This window comes from Hakea prostrata, chromosome 2 (assembly GCF_041222555.1).
Source record: "Hakea prostrata isolate BN-2017 chromosome 2, UWA_Hpros_2, whole genome shotgun sequence".
Lineage (NCBI taxonomy): Eukaryota > Viridiplantae > Streptophyta > Magnoliopsida > Proteales > Proteaceae > Hakea > Hakea prostrata.
In genome coordinates this window covers 13,244,160-13,260,567 of record NC_142601.1, presented here as the reverse complement: position 1 = coordinate 13,260,567, position 16,408 = coordinate 13,244,160, and the positions used below count along the sequence as shown (strand labels likewise).

Sequence of the window (16,408 nt, the reverse complement as noted above, 5' to 3'; positions counted from 1 at the left end):
CATTCAAGATGAGGTACCTTGGTGTACACTTTTTGCTAATGATATTATTTTTTAGATGAGACACAAGTAGGGATCAATAACAAGTTAGAATCATGGAGAGTAATTTTGGAATTGAAAAGCTTCAAACTAATTAGAACGAAGACAGAATGTCTAGATTATAACTTTGGTCATGCTCGGACGAATGACAAGGTGGTGAAACTTGATGAGAAGGAGATTCCACAAAGCGATTGTTTTAGATACCTTGGCTTAATCATCATATATGGAAGGAAAAAGAGTAATAAAAAAGGGTAACGTAGGCCTTGTATCTAGTATGATCTCAAATGGAGCTGACTGGAAGGCAAGGATCCATGTAGCTAACCACATTTTGTTGCAATAGGGCTTCTTGTTGTTTTTGTTGTTGGGGAACAGGAAGACAGAAAGAAAAAGAGAAATTTATGGTTGGGGTATTTAGAAGATTAGAAGAAGCATCGAGAACGGGGATGATTCAACTTACTTTTGTTGAAGATACTTTTCAACGTCAGGTTGAATGAGAAAATATATTCTTAGGAGAAGAATAGGGAAAACGAGAAGATAAGATTCCATATAACAAGGGCAGGGAGATGTTATGCCATTCTACCTCCTCGGTAGCAATAAATAGAACTCAAAATTCAATTATATATATTTGAGACCTTCTAAAATTCCTAATTTAACTCATGAAAGGACTCCTAATCACTCTAAAAGACTTGAAGAAGAAAATAAATTCAAACAAAATTCTATCTAATTACTAAGTATCCTAATCTAGCTCAAATACTGAAATTAACTGCTAATCCATTGTACTAGCATTGCACCCACTTTATGGACTTATATAGGCTCATTAAATCAATAAACCCACAAGTAAGAAACTGAAGTTGCAGCAGCAAACTCTCCTATGATGCGTCAAATCTATAAAAAAAAATTAAGTGGGCTATTTATAACAAAAACAAAGAGTTGTCCTTAAAGTAGGACGCTTAAACAGAGTAGGACTAGGAAAGAAATCAGCAATTAAATTAAATAGATAAAAGTTTGAAAATTCATGCCATGGCAAATGGTGTAGTCATCCACATCACAGATACTTGAAGTATGTTCATTTTGTAGGCTAGAGAAATAAACTTCCAATCTCTTCTTGATGTCCTCATCATGTACTAGACTACAAGTACTTTGCCACTTATAATGCATCTAACATGATCTAGATCTCAATTTTTCCTGTGTCTTATTTTAGCTATCTTATAGATAGTTTTTCCCCTTCCTTTGTGCTAGCTTATTATGTAAATCTTCATAACTCTTCTCCCTTGCTTTTCCACAATTTTCTTAGCTCTCGCCAGTATTAATTGGCGGTCCTAAGCCCAGGTAAAGGAGGAGAGTTGGTGCATCAAGTCAACAGCCAGCACTAGAAAAAAGACCCAGCTAAACCCTTCTTACATGGATTATGCAACCTTTTTACAGCAAATAGAATACATAGAAATAAAAGACTTAAATTTAAAAATAAAAATAAAAAGATTGTATAAATTAAGAAACCAACTCCCCCCCCCCGGCAAAAAAAAAGCGTATATGTTTTGGTTTGAAGTGTACCAAGACGTCGCTTAGGAGGCCAAAGTGGATGCTTTTTGGCTTCAAAAAAAAAGCATAAGCTCATTTTGCCCTAAAAAAAACTGCTTGATCACCTAAGCAGCACCTAGGCAACGGTTTGACAACTATGCTTACAATAGCAACAAAGCAAATTGGATACAATATATACATAATCAGGAAACAACCAGTAATCCTGTGACTTCGCCTCTCCAAAAAGAGAGACTATATACTATTCTGGGTGATCTCATTACCTGAACTACATAATTTCCGTACTGGTCTTGTGCCAGCGTACAAACAGATTGCAGGATTTCTTCCATGATTACTCGTTGTGTATAGGCATCTTTACAATTCTCCAGGACCCTCTGCTAAAACTGAAGTGTTCAGAGTCTGGCATAGGTAGACTTGTTGATAGAGAATGACAACAAAAGGAAGACTTCTCACCTGAATGACACGACAGCCATATGGGTGGGTAGAGAGTGCCACAACTTGACCATAGAAAGCTGAGATAATGAACTGAATGCGATCTTGGGGGACACACTCAATAGACTTCTGGATGACATGATTACCATTCTGATCACGAACACATTTCATGACTGAACCATCAAGCTCTGACACCATCTGAGTCTGCTGATCCACATCAACAACCTCCAAAGCCTGCAGAAACAATGACAAAAGATCTACAGAGTATAAATACCAAAAGGAGAAAAATATAAAACTGGACGAATTCTTGATACATGAAAAGAAAACACATCTCCATATCTAACTGCAACAATGCTCAAAACACATGTCAATTTGGATAAAGAAGCAACACCAAGGCTCACACGATTGCACCAATTTTATTGCCTATCAGTCATTGCTTCCTGTTACCGACCCCTAATAGTTAGTCCTAACCCAACCAAATCTGGTGTACCCTCCCCCCCCCCCCAATTGGATGTTCTGGATTCTAATAGGGTTCTTACATTCATTGATCCAGCCAAAGAATCTCATGCTCTGACCAAGAGTCAGAAGGATCAATGGAGAAAGTAGAAACAAAACCAATGAAATTGCAAATGGAGTTAACTCAAGAAATTCACATATCAATCATAAAGAAAATTAAAGTTCAAGCACAGAGATTCTAATCAAAGACCATTGAAGACCAAATTTAGAAACAAAGTAGGATTAAAATTGCAAAGGCGTCATAAACATTATACTTGCCCACATTGTGACACATTTGCAAGGCATCGTCAAATACCAAAATATCAGCCCTGTTGAACATGTAAAACTAGTTCCTCAGAAGCACAAGCATGTAGGCTCTGTGAATTACCAACACCAGTAAAGTCATTTCAAGGGATTAAAAGTTCAACTTGTCCATGTCCTGCTATTGCATTATTCTTCAAGATTCAAATAATGCTCTGCAGCAACTAAAATCAGAATGTCACTGAAAACCTGCAACAAATTTATTTTTCTTGATTTATAGATTCAGCTCTTAATTTACTTTGTAAACTAATAACTGCAAGTTGATCTTTACACCAAACTGCTATTCCCTTTTATCAAGCCATTGCCTTGACCTCTTTGTTGTTATCGCCTAGCATCTAAGTCCCAACACCTGGGGTTTCATCTAGGCACAATCGTAACTGTAGATCTTATGTTCATCTGTACTGACCAACTGTTTCATTTAGAAAGGAACAAACTCTTCCTCCACAGAGAAACTCAATAATGCAGAGGCAAAACTTCCAGACTGAAAGTGTGGTGGCTGGGAACTGTCTACCTCAAGTCAATTTAATTAGGAGATATCTAACAGGCCTACAGAGTAGCATTCCAAGCGAAGGAGTATCAAGCAAACATAAAAGATGCAAAATTGAGAAATTTATGAAAATAAAATGTGAAGAGCAACAGAACATTGAAGTAAATGTAAAAAGGGCAAATCCGGTGCCAAAGGTTTCCACACAACCAGAGTCTGGGGGGCACTTTTCCTATGCAGTCTTATCCCAACAATTTTTGTTTATGAAAATGCAAAATTGTGAAATTTGTGAAAATAAAATGTGAAGAGCAACAGAACGTTGAAGTAAATGTAAAAAGAGCGCTTCCGGCGCCAAAGGCTTCGGCACAAGCAGAGTCCCGGGGGCAGTTTCCAACACAGTCTTATCCCAACAAATTTTGTTGGGAGGCTATTTCGATACCTTGACCTCAGGGCTACAACCGTGATCCACCAACCATTGTGCCAAGGCCTGCCCCTTAACTTTGAAGTAAATGAAAAAGCAGAAAAAGATCCAAAGTTCAGAAAGTACCTTCTGAATCACTCTGCAACCATACATTTGAAGACTGAGAGGCAAAACATGACCAGTAAGCTGGTTGGCTAACTCCTTTCTTTGACTCACCGTACCATGCTCAAAAAACTGTCATTTCAAGAATAACTGTGTCAATGATAAGTTCAAAATACTTGAGAAGATTTGCTAAAAATCCAATTTTCTGGTGAAACAAATACTTTCTGAATAACATAGTTTCCAAAAACATCTGTCATCAAGGTACGAGCATGAGGAATGATCTCTGGAAATATCTTATTCTTTTCTTCCACAGTGGCAGTTTCTAGTTTTTGCTGGATAAAACGACTTCCATACTGATCCACACTGCATTGAAAAAGGAAGGAGAACTAATTACCCTGTGCCAGTAATTGCATGAGTAAAATAAAATACCATAAAGCATTGGATAATACCTGAATTCAACTACATGGTCAGCAATTTCTGAAAGTTCAAAACACCTAGCCTTGTTGTTTTTGAACTCTTCCAATAAGGAGGAGGCAAAACTTTCTTCAATATTTCTGCCATTATCTGAAGGCCAAGATCCGACAAGGCCTCCCATTGAACCTCTTACCATAGATGGGAATCGTGAGTTTCGTTCGTTCTGCCTAATAGGACTTCCATTTCCTACTGAAGAAAGTACAGGACTTCCCATTGGACTTCCTGGATAAGGCATGCCAAGACCAAAAGCAGGAGTCCCATAGAAACCATGACTTAAAGCACCTGATTTACCTAGAAATGGCAGGCCATACTGTTGTTTCTGTTGTGCGAGCAATGCCTCAATGTATGCTTTCTGAAACCCAAGAATCTCAGCCTGTGAACTGCTGAGGTAGTTACTCACCAAAGAAGGATCCCTTAGGGTAGCTGCAGCCTGCGCAGCATAATCAGAATTCCTTTGAAGGAAATGTAAATAAAGCGGGTCCATAACAGGCACTTGAAGGCCAGAACCTACTTGACTCCCACTTCGACTCAGATTTTGGCCTTCTATAGTTCCTGTCAAACAGCCACAGGAAAGCAAAACAATTGTCAACAATGAAGGGTCTAACTAAGGCTCTTAGATGGAAGGAAGCAGCAGAAAAGTTAACAGGAAGAAGGGGGGAAAAAGACCTGTATCAAGGTGATCATTCATAGTTGAATTCAACCTCTGGTTAATAAAATGTCCTTGCGTCGTATAGCCAACAAAATCAGGACTTGGCAGATCAGAATTCTGATAATGGACATTAGGTCCTTCCAAAACAGCAGAACCTGAAGGAGGTACTTTTGTATAGAGACCCGCAGAAGATGATACTCTTTTGGGATAGTTCACTTGCCCATCCAAATTCATTTTAGAGGCATTTAGATCAGTTAAAGTAGCATTTTTCTTTGCCAAATCTTTATAGGTAGCAGGTATGGTTAGTGTCTCAGCTTCAGGCTTGTCAACAAGTGAATGCTGCAAGCGTTGGCTATGACCATTTGGCAAATCACAAAAACTATTCTGATCATTAAATGCATGACCATCTTCACTAAAATGTCTGTTTTTAGATATACTTAAGCCAGATAAAGTAGCAGCGATGTCAGCGGCGTCGACCATGCTAGAAGATATACCATTAGAGGGATTTGAGCCAGCAGCCTTCTTTTCAGCAGAAGAAATTCTGCTCCCTGTAGGGGGAAAACCAGGGGCTGGAGGCCTTCCAACCAACTGAGGTTCAGGAGTTGCATTTCTTGACAGCGAAGAACCCACAGCAGATGCAAAAGATTGAGAAACAGATGAACCAAAGCTCTGAACTCTAACCAGGCCAGGCAGAGTTGTTCCAGAATTTAAGCCCTCTATAGAGTCCACACCATTTCTTAACTGCATAAATTGGGGTTCAGATATGCCCATTGGCTCTGAAACTTCATCAAAAGCATTCCGGCTCACTGGGCGTGAAAGATTACCTGATGCAGAAGCAGGCTGAACAAGTCCTTCCTGCAAAACAAACTCACTAAGCAACAAGGAAATCCATACAAGCGAGAAAAAAAATATTGCCGAAGCTAAACGAAGGACCTGGAACCCAACAAGCCAACTAAACAAGGTGGCTTACTCGACATATAACAATATGGGACTGATTGAATGGATAAATAGATGAATTAACTACACAAATGTATCTGCAATATACATTATAAACCAACAAAAAGAGAAGTATCTAAACTGAAACATGATCCAAGAAAAACAAGAACTAAGGTGAAGCAATTTCATAACACAGGTGAGGAAATATAGGCCTCTAAACAAGAAAGACGCAAATATGGAAATGCAGCTGTTTATCCACCTTACAGCATCATGCACAGTCAAATCAAATCTACAAGAGTTGGCCAAACAAGCAAGAAATTATTCTAATGAACAAAATATCAGAGAAGATGACAAAGATAGGAAACAGAAAATATTGTTTCCGCATATCTGTTGCCTATGAAGCTAACAAATCTGCAAGGTAACAGCTACAGTAATCTGAGTATTCAGAACTGCAGAATGTGAAGACTAATGAATTACATATAAAATATTAGAGACACCCTACAGTAAGCAATTGATGCCAAGGGAAATGGTGCCACATCTCAGTAGCACAAAGGAGTCTGAACACTGGAGTGCCTGTAACTCTAGAACATCATACATTTACCAGTCTCTGCAGAGTCTTCATTGGCTAAGAGCAGTCTTTGTGCCTCCCATCTACAGTTCAAAACCAGTTTCAGTTTAACAAACTATATTGTTCAACTCCACTGAGACTTTCTATTTACAATGACACCTGTCAACACTCCTCCCGATGTACTAGACTTCGACCTTAAGTCTGATCACACGTGGAATAATAGCAATTCACCCCTGTTCAGGGGCGGAGCAAGGATTAAATATTGGGGGGGCGAATATACGTGGGCCAATGCGGGACTCACTGTGGGTCCCATCTCAAAATATATTATTATATTCTAACGTGGGGCCCACAATAAAAATTAGATAAATTAATGGAAAAATCGTGAGTGTGTGAGAGAGAAAGGAATAATTTGAGAAAGAGAGAGTGAATACTTGACGTGAAGAAGATTTAGGAAAATTCCAAAGTCTGCTAACTACTCCAATATTTTGTGAGACGTGTGAAAAAAAAAAAGAGAAAAAATAAGAATAAAAGAGGAGATTCATGAGAGAATAAATAGGAATGAAAATAGGAGTGAATATATAGGGAGAAATTCATGGATGTGAGTTAGTTTTTAATTAGAATTTAACATTTTATTTCTTAAAATTAGATAATGATTAAGAATGACATTTGTACCCATCATCTTTATCTTAAATTTTTTATTTTTGGAGGGGGGCCAAATAGTGGTATTTCACATGTAAAGTTAGAGAAATAAGGAAAAAACACAAAGATATTTAAAATTTCAAAAAATGGGGGGGGGCCGGGCCCCAACGTGGCTCCGCCACTGCCCCTGTTCATCTAATCCTTCATGATGCCTTAAGGCGTCACTCGGTCACATATAAAACTTAGAGTTAATAATGAGAAAATATTTATGCTTTTAATTTATGCATTTAGGATTCTAGCACATAATGTAGATACCATTATATCATAATGGTTCGTATTGCACTCTTTATATTCAACAACTTTGGCACAGTAGTACAATCTTTACTTAAAGTGAAAAATGAAAAAAACATTATGTGTTTAGGTTTCTAGCACATAATGTAGATACCATCATATCGTAATGGTTCGTATTGCACTCTTTATATTCAACAACTTTGGCACGGTAGTACAATCTAGTAATCAGACTTTTGCAATGGCTGAAGCATCAGCATACCTCTAATTGTCAATGACTCATCATTTTAACCTCTTCATTAAAGCAATTCCAAATTTAAAGGTCATATTGTGATAATATTTCCAGTTTGCATGTCAACCTAGGTGTTTTTAATGGGAGAAGTGGGAACCACTATCCAGCTTCTCCATAAAATAAAGAGCAAGCAGCATTAGTTGTCATAAAAGCCATCAAGTTATTGCTACAATTCACACTTTCAACTTCTAGTCCCAATAGAGAACCAGAGAAAAAGGTGGGGGTGATCATGTTAAGTAGTAGAACCAGTATTAGGAACAGACTGGTCACAAATTATCAAACATAGATGTTAACAAAAAAGCATTTTGAAAGGGGGAAGCTGATGCCGAAGACTTCCGTGCAAGGAGAGACAGGCAGGGGAGGGGGTGCATTTTTCCTATGCAGCCTTGCCCCCCACAATTTTTGCTGAGAGACTGCTTTGCTTCCTTGACCCCAGGCTACAATCGAGGTCCACCGACCATTGTGCCAAGACCCGCCCCTTAAGAACTGAAAATTAATTAATTGGAAGGGGGGAGTTGAAAAAGCATTTCAAAACAAAGTTACTTCCTAGAAGGATGTATAATTTGTCTCATCAATCAATATAAATAACCAATTCAACAACAACATCACTTCCAAAATATTAAATGGCAACATCTCCCATCAGTTAAAATGTCAGCAAGATACGGCAGGCAGTAAGATATACCATCAAGGGAAAAAGGGGCTCAAGGGAAGTAAAACGATCCTGAGACAAGCAAATAACAGACTGGAAAGTATTCAACAGATATAAAGCAGAACTAGATAAACAATGTTGGTAGTAGAATTTTTATTCCTTTTTTCCCCGGGAGAGGGTAGTGTTAAGTACGTAGATTAGTTGAAGTGTTGATCATTTAAAATAGTTTTTTTTTCTTTTTCTTTTCATCTTGTTGGTGGAAAAAGTAGAGATTTACGAGTATTAAAAGCAAAGTAAAGGGTCTCAGAATGCATCAAACACCTGTAGCATGTCAACCAAGCTCTTCCTCCTCGCAGCCAACCCCACACCAGCCAACCCAATAAGACCGTCGGTTCCCCTCTCAAGCCATTCCGCCGAAGGTTGCCTGGTAAGATTCCTTGGTGTGACTGTCCTTGGCTCCATAAAATCTCCTTCAGCCCTCTGTGGCAAAAGGCCAGGCTGCAACGAAAACAGCGACTTACTTTCACCGGCATTTAATCCATCCTTCCTCCACCGATCTCCAATACCCCCTGTTGTCGATGTCCCAGCCTGGAATCGTTGCGCAACACGCCAATCCTCTTTCGAGATTAAAGGAGGAGGGAGCCTCGGATTTACATTCTCATGGGAATAGTAGTAAGAAAGATAAGCAGGATGCGAGCGAATTTCTTCATCTGACATGGTTCCGTTGATATTACCATTCTGACTGGTCCTTGAAATATCAGAACCGTTATTCCTAAACAGACTCCCCACAGCATTCAATGATCCCTCCACTGTTGGAGGAGCGCTGCCACTCCTGTAGATATTGAGATCCCTTTCACGATCGACTGTGTCTTTATTGCGCTGCTCTCGAAGCAAAAACTCAATCTCATTTCCTAATTTATCTTCCGAATTCGCGTTTGATCCTCTAATACCGTCCCTTAAGGTCGGCTGCACACCTAGATCCGACAGCATGTTTAACGGGCTCTCTGAGACCATTCTCAAAATCTTGAAAAGCGATGAGAAGCAGATTTCATTAACCAAATTCCACACCTTTACGCCATTAACACATCAACGCAGTCCACAAAGACGAGATAACCCAAACGATTCACTGAAAAATGAATCAGAAACACATCAAACATTCAATTCTTATCCAAAATTGTAATACCTGCTCTAAAAACACCGCCTTTTCGTATTAAAAATTTAAAAGTTGTCAGAACAAAGAAGATCTTCCAATACAGCAACTGCCCTCAGCAAACTTCAAAATCGGCCTATGCAACTAAGCTACAAAACGCCATTAATTCATCGAGAAGACCTTCGCTGACAGATAATAACTGAGATGTGATGCAGAAAGGCAAATCTTATGTGAGGTTTCACCGCTTAAATGGCTCATGCGGGAGAAACAGTAGGAGAAGATGAGCATAAGATGTTCGAAACGGTGGTGGCGTTAGCTAGAAGGAACTAACTACAGAGACGCGTCTATGATGAAGAACGACGGAAAGGATCTGAGGTGTTCGATCCTTGATGAACGGTTTCCTAATTTATGTAATATTTACATTTCGGTATAAATCAGTTGGTATTTTATCCTCTTTCTTTCTTTGGAAATTTATATTTAAAATTTTAATTTTAACTGATTAAAAAAAGAAAGTTTTCTCTTTCCAACCATAAGCATTCATATGTGTTTTTCTGTAACAACCACAAGCATTTTTTAAGGGGAATGATCCGAGTGGAGTTCGGTTGTTTGTTTTAGGTACTTCTGCTAAGATGTGTGACCAAAATTTTCTATATATTGATCTTTAAAGTTCATCTATAAAATGCTTATAAAAAAAATACATAAAAATATAAAGTAAATATTTTTTTCGTGTAAATAGAGGATTGAGACACGCGAAATTTGCTTGAACGTATCCATGCATGTCAAAGTAAATATCAATGTTAATATACTGTTTATTTTCTTTGATTTTCTAAGATTTTTTTTATTTTTTTGTATTAGGTTCATTTGGTTCAATGCAGGGTTGGTAGAGTGGTAAGATCTATAATTCTACAAAGTTCCCTCTGAGGATGAACCTTAGACACAAAAAAAAATCAATTGAATCTTCCTAATATAAATTTGCCGGCAAAAAAAAGAAAAAGAATCAATTGAATCCAATAAATTCCTTACGGTTAGCTTGTTAAGGGCATTTTCAAAAGAATTAGACTCAAAAACATCAATGATCAACACTTAGATAAAGTTAGGACTTAGGACACCTCCATATACACTCACATGTAATTGTAATCAATCATGAGCATATCATGTCACTAGACTGACCTAGGACATAGTAGGAATGTGTATAAAGCTTAAGGTTGACTAAAAAGACCAAAAACCCAAGCCAAATCCAAGTCCCAAACTTGATCGGTCATTGTCTTTGAGACAGATGATGATCGAACTGACAGACGTCTGTCTAGTTGCAGAAATGCATCACAGTAGGTCAGACAGAATGACCGTCTAGCTTATACAAGCTAGATGGACGTCCGGTATAAGCCAGACGGTCATTCCATCTGGTTTCAACTATGCCTCCAATGGCTAGTTTATAACGGATATATCCCAGACGGACAACCGTTTGGTCCATCTGAACTAAAATTATGTCCATTTTCTATCAGTTGAGAGTTGGGTTAAGGCACTCAAATGCCATCTATGTAAGCCCAATTCACCCCATTTGAGAGGTTGAACCTTATACTTGATCAACTACTCCCCAAGTGATCTTAAGCTTTCAAATCACAAGTAAGCAATTGTGCTTTGCCTCTTACCCTCTCCCAACCTTGAAGAAATATATCAAGGTGTTTACTAAGCTTGTGGAAGCGAAGTTTAAGGTGATTAAAAGCTTCGATGGTGCACGCATTTCATATATTGAGCATACAACTCTCATTGCATTACATTCACACAATAGGTAAAGTGTCACACTTCTTTTAAGGTTACATCTTTCCTTTGTAACTATTTCAATTCTAGTCTAGGTAGATTAGAATTGGTTTTGGATGCTCTTGCCTGTAAACAAAGATTGGTTAGGTGCTCTTGCCCGTTAACAAATATTGTAAAGGATGCTATTACCCTACTTGGTGAACAAAGATTGTAAAGGGTACTCTTGCCCCGTAACAAAGATTATTGTAAAGGTTTGATCTCCACCCACTGTATTGAAAGAGAATCATTAGTGGAATACTCTTTTGAGACCAAGAGAGGAGTGGACGTAGACTTATATAGTCGAACCACTATAAATCATGTGTTGTGGTTGTTTGCTATGCTTAAATTCATTTGAATTTTCAATTTATCTTAAAATTGCAATCAAACCGAAAAATTGGGACAATCCATTAGTTGCAACCTAATCACCCCCCTCTAGGTTGCACCAACAATGTCCTTGTTCTCTTTGATTAATTTATATATTATGTGTCGAAACTTTTTTCAGTTACGACTCAATCTAAAAAAAGAAATCAATATTAATAATAATATTGGATGGCATTTGGGACAAACAAAATAAAAGGGAATGTGAGGTTCTATTATTTAGGATTGGCATAAAGATTTCTTAACAACAAAGGCACACTTTGGTCGGCAGCTACAATGGAATTAGAGGCAATAAGGCACGGTATCTTATTGGCGCAATCACTTCACACTTCCAAGCTAATTAGACTGCAAAGGTGCAATTGAGACCCTCAATGGTCAGAATCATTCCTTAGATTGGATATGTTGATGTATAGTTGATGAGATTTTAAAACTTAGGATTCATTTTGAGTCTGTGTTTTTTACATTTACTAGTAGGTCCAACAATGCTTATGTAGATTTTTTTGCTCGTGGGGTTAGAATCTTTAATATCTATAGAATTTGGTGGAATTACCCCCGTATTTTATGTTAAACAATTCTTTCACTACCTCCGAGGATTTTCACCTGGAGAGCTTTATATAAGCTTCTTTTTTTATAGAAAAAAAAATATATATATATATATATAGATGATTGAGATTGATAAGGTATGGATACTACACGTTATGACATTGTGGACATAAGATGAATATTTTCTCCATTTTATTATATAATTTAAGCCATTTCATTGAATCTATTATTAAGATTCACTTTGCACAACTTAAATGATTATCATGAAATGCTGAACTCATGATATAAACTTTAAGTTAAAAATTAATGCCAGCCAACTATTAATATTTGATATTTACATAATTTGCTTTTGTAATCATCTTTTGCATGATGATCCGATAGTAAGTTATGCGAATTTATGGAAAGGAAAGTTGTCTATAATTCTTTTATAGTGTGTAAAAGAATAAGGATGAAAATATCAAATAATTTGATATAAATAAAAGGGCTGGTCATTACCAAGTGGCAAACACTTTGATGGTAAAACTTGATGTTGTGAAGATACGAAATAATTGTTAAGGCTCACAGCCTCACACGTTGATATGTTTATTTTTCGCCTTAAAAGAACGTCAATCACCATTAGTTTATCTTGAAATACTAGTCAATCCCCTAAGATATAAAATCATATAAAAATTAACAGAATCAATCATCTAACTTGGAATTTTATACTTCTCTAAAATATATGGAAGAAGATGATTTTACGGTTTTGACATTCAATTGAACCCAATACATTCCTTATGGTTAGTTTGTTGAGTCCAACATCTTCAAAGCTACTTATTTTCTCTCAATTACTCAACAATTTTCATGTTTATTTCTTACATATCCTTTTTCAACAATGGGTAAAATGGTTTTAAAACAATTAAGTCAACATTGATTTCCTTTTCTGCTTTCCCATCCCTTGCCCCTATATTCATCATTAAGCAAAACATTTCAGTTTAAAATCTCGCTTGACTGTCATGCGCATGACTAAAGCAAAATCGGTTAAAAAGTATGTACTAGTTAACTAGTAATATTATAATAATCACGTAATTTATGTTCTCACTACTGTAGTCATCTTTTGCATAATGAGTCATATTATAAGTCATGCGAATTTATGAAAAGAAAAATAATCTATAGTATGTGAATATTTTTCAAATTATAAAAAACTAGAGCAACAGAGTATGTAAAAAAGAAAAAGAAAAAAAATTAATGTCAAGGTTGCTTTGAAAACTTATTATTAAATAAGATGTCGGAGGAAATCGAATGGGTAAGCCTTTACGTATCTACTATTCCTAATAAAATATATGATGGATTACATGCTTTACTTTATATTTGATAAGTTTATTACATACCGAATTATCATTATATAATTGAATTAATTATTTTGAAGTTTTGAAGTGAAAATCAATGTAGATTTCATTGTCAACATAATAATTATTATAATTCAAGGTGATTTTGTTTTAATTTCTAGTTAATTTTATTTGTAGCCCATATAGCTTAGTGGTAAGGTGTCAATCTAGTTAAGTTAGTCCTAAACCCTTTGAGATTGGCAGTATCATTGAGGACTCAAGCTTTCACCTATCTAGTCCTAACCATGTGAATATTAGGTTTATTTATGGGAAGTTAACCATATTGTAGATGCTCTAAGTAAGGTGGACTCTATCTGTGGCAACTAGGACTGTTGGGCCCAATACTACTCAATGGCTTCTTGGGTTGTGTAATCTTGAAGGCTTTTTCTCAATGAATTTCTGTTGGATTTTGGTTTTAAAAAACAAAAAAATACAAATAGTATAACATAATATATTATTTAGATAAGTTTCAGAAATATTAAAACTCTATCTCCCTAGTTTTGGTTTAGGACTCTTGTTTGGTTCTTACTTCTATATGACTCTTTTAGATGTAGAGATTCTGATTCAGGATTTTGGAAATTCAACATATATAAGGTAATCTAATTTACCATATTTGTTTAGTCCCACATTGGATGGAGCTAATGATAATATCAATTATATATACACTGATTGCTCCCAAGTGGGATGTATGCTAATAGAGTGTTAAATATAGATCATTTGCATGCACCGAGCTGGGACGAGTCGGTCATGGTTGCGGTTGCGGTTGTGGTCATGGATTATGGATTATGATTCAGAAAATCCATTTTTGGGTTTTGTTGTAGGGAGGTGACTGATCATACAGGTGGCCATACAAGTTTAGAAATACATGAGAAATTAATAACAAAAGTTCTCTCTTTGGTTTTTGCTTTATTCCTTCCTATGTTGTATACTACCTTCATATGATATCTTCTACAAGTAGAATATGTTGTAGTGCTAGCCAAACTAAAGAGGTTGTTGTATCTTGGAGGTGAGGACATCAAAGTCAAACCCAGTCTGCACTAAAGGAGGCGTTCAAATACCTTAAGGAAAAGTATTATTCGTACACTTCAACTCACCCAGTTCTAGTTCGTATTGTTCTGTTTCACTTCTTCTGTAGTATTATTCGTACACTTCAACTTACCCAGTTCTAGTTCGTGTTGTTCTGTTTCACTTCTTTTGTCTCATATGGGTAAGTGTTTTTGACATAAGATTATGTTAATTTGTGAGTCTGTTTCTTATTGTTCGAAATTGGCTTGTCTATATTATGCCTTTGGTATTCTGATTCTAAAAATTTGATCACCAAAAAGAACTATTCATAATAAAAATGATCGAATTAATTTTATAGAACAAATTACATTTACACCCCATGTGTTTTTATGAATTTACCTTTACACCCCTCAAATTTATTTTGTCACAAGCGTTCCCTGTGCCTAATCGTTAGTGTTCGAAGGTTTAGAGTTTAGGGTTTAGGATTTAGCGTTTGGGTCAAGGTAAAGGGTTAGTGTTCGGTTTTGGGTTTAGGGATTAGGGGTGGTTTTGTATTTAAGGTTCAGGTACAAGGTTTTAGGGTTAGGGTTTAGGATTAGGATTGCTCAGAATTGCTTGCAATTTCAAGATCTAGAACATTCTTCTTAGCTTTAAAAACTCCATGCTCGAAATGAGATAACATATCTCAAAAATGGAGATGATCGATTCAGCAACTTCCACACACAAAGCAAAAGCACCACCTTCCACCATATTGATCTATTGTTTCAAAACTTGCATCCAGGAAAAAATGTTTGAGTTATTAGGTCAATGCTTTAAAGACAAAGAACTAAAGGCCTTATGACACTTCAATAGTCTACAAGAAAGGAACTTGGAATAAGATCCTAAATAATTCAGCAAGTAAAATATGCTAGATAATATAGATTTAGTAATTTTTTTACAATTATTTTTAGCTTATTTCTAGAGGCCAATAAGAGCAATCCCTTTTAACGAAGTGTTTTGCAATAAAATAAATGAAATTATATTATATATTTTGCCATTGATATGAATGTGGAACTCTTGGTATCTAACTATGGATTTAAAAATTGAATCAAAAACATAAAAGAAAATCTAGTTCAAACTTCATGATATTGGATTTTTCTGAAAATAGGATTAGATTCTTTTAGGGAGTAACAAGATTTTATATACTAGAAACCAGCTATCGTATTTAATGTATAGGGTACAAAAGAAATATATTCAACTCAAGAAGTTGAAGTACGTGTTGATGAGATTTGTAGGCAAAATATAATTATAAAGACTAATAAGGTAACCTACTTGGTGTACTTCATGAATAAAGAAATATCTGCATTTTAGTGCAATGAGTAGAAATATGGACAATATTAGGTTGATGACTAATGAATAATAATTTCATGGAATTTAAAACTTTGATCATAGAAAGTATGAAAGTTTTCTCATGTCCTAATGTCCTACATAGTCTTTCATTTTGAATTCATTAAATTAGGATTTAATATTTTATCATGAGGTTATTAGCATCCTTCTCAAAAGTGGGGAGATATACAATTATTCTCTATATTATTTATTATAAAAAAAAATTTAAAGTTAATATAAGAGATATTCTAAAAACTTCGCACTAAAGCACGAAGAGGCCACAAAAATGAATTATACCCCATTTTGATATACAAGTAAAACATGATTACTAGAGAAAAAAAAAATATAAGTAAAGCAATTGATTTCTACCAAATTTTAAATAGACAAAACAAGACATCTTCATTTATGAAAAAATAAAATTTAAAGAGAAAGAAAAAATGCCTTATTTTGCAAACAAAATAGAAAAAAATTGAAAGAAAACTTG

The 16,408-nt window shown here is 35.9% G+C and overlaps 1 protein-coding gene across 1 annotated transcript in view; it reads right to left on the bottom strand.

Moving 5' to 3' along the window:
* LOC149023841 (pumilio homolog 4-like) overlaps positions 1–9,893 on the bottom strand; it is a 30,665-nt gene extending 20,772 nt beyond the window's left edge. Inside the window, exons 1-7 of the mRNA XM_089144316.1 lie at positions 8,644–9,893; positions 4,968–5,805; positions 4,277–4,853; positions 4,049–4,190; positions 3,852–3,959; positions 2,026–2,238; positions 1,836–1,946 (exon numbers count right to left, since the gene is read on the bottom strand). Of these exons, the coding sequence (XP_089000442.1) occupies positions 1,836–1,946; positions 2,026–2,238; positions 3,852–3,959; positions 4,049–4,190; positions 4,277–4,853; positions 4,968–5,805; positions 8,644–9,336 (2,682 nt within the window). The 5' untranslated portion in view covers positions 9,337–9,893. The remainder of the gene's footprint in view (positions 1–1,835; positions 1,947–2,025; positions 2,239–3,851; positions 3,960–4,048; positions 4,191–4,276; positions 4,854–4,967; positions 5,806–8,643) is intronic.
* Between the last annotated feature and the right edge of the window lie 6,515 nt (positions 9,894–16,408).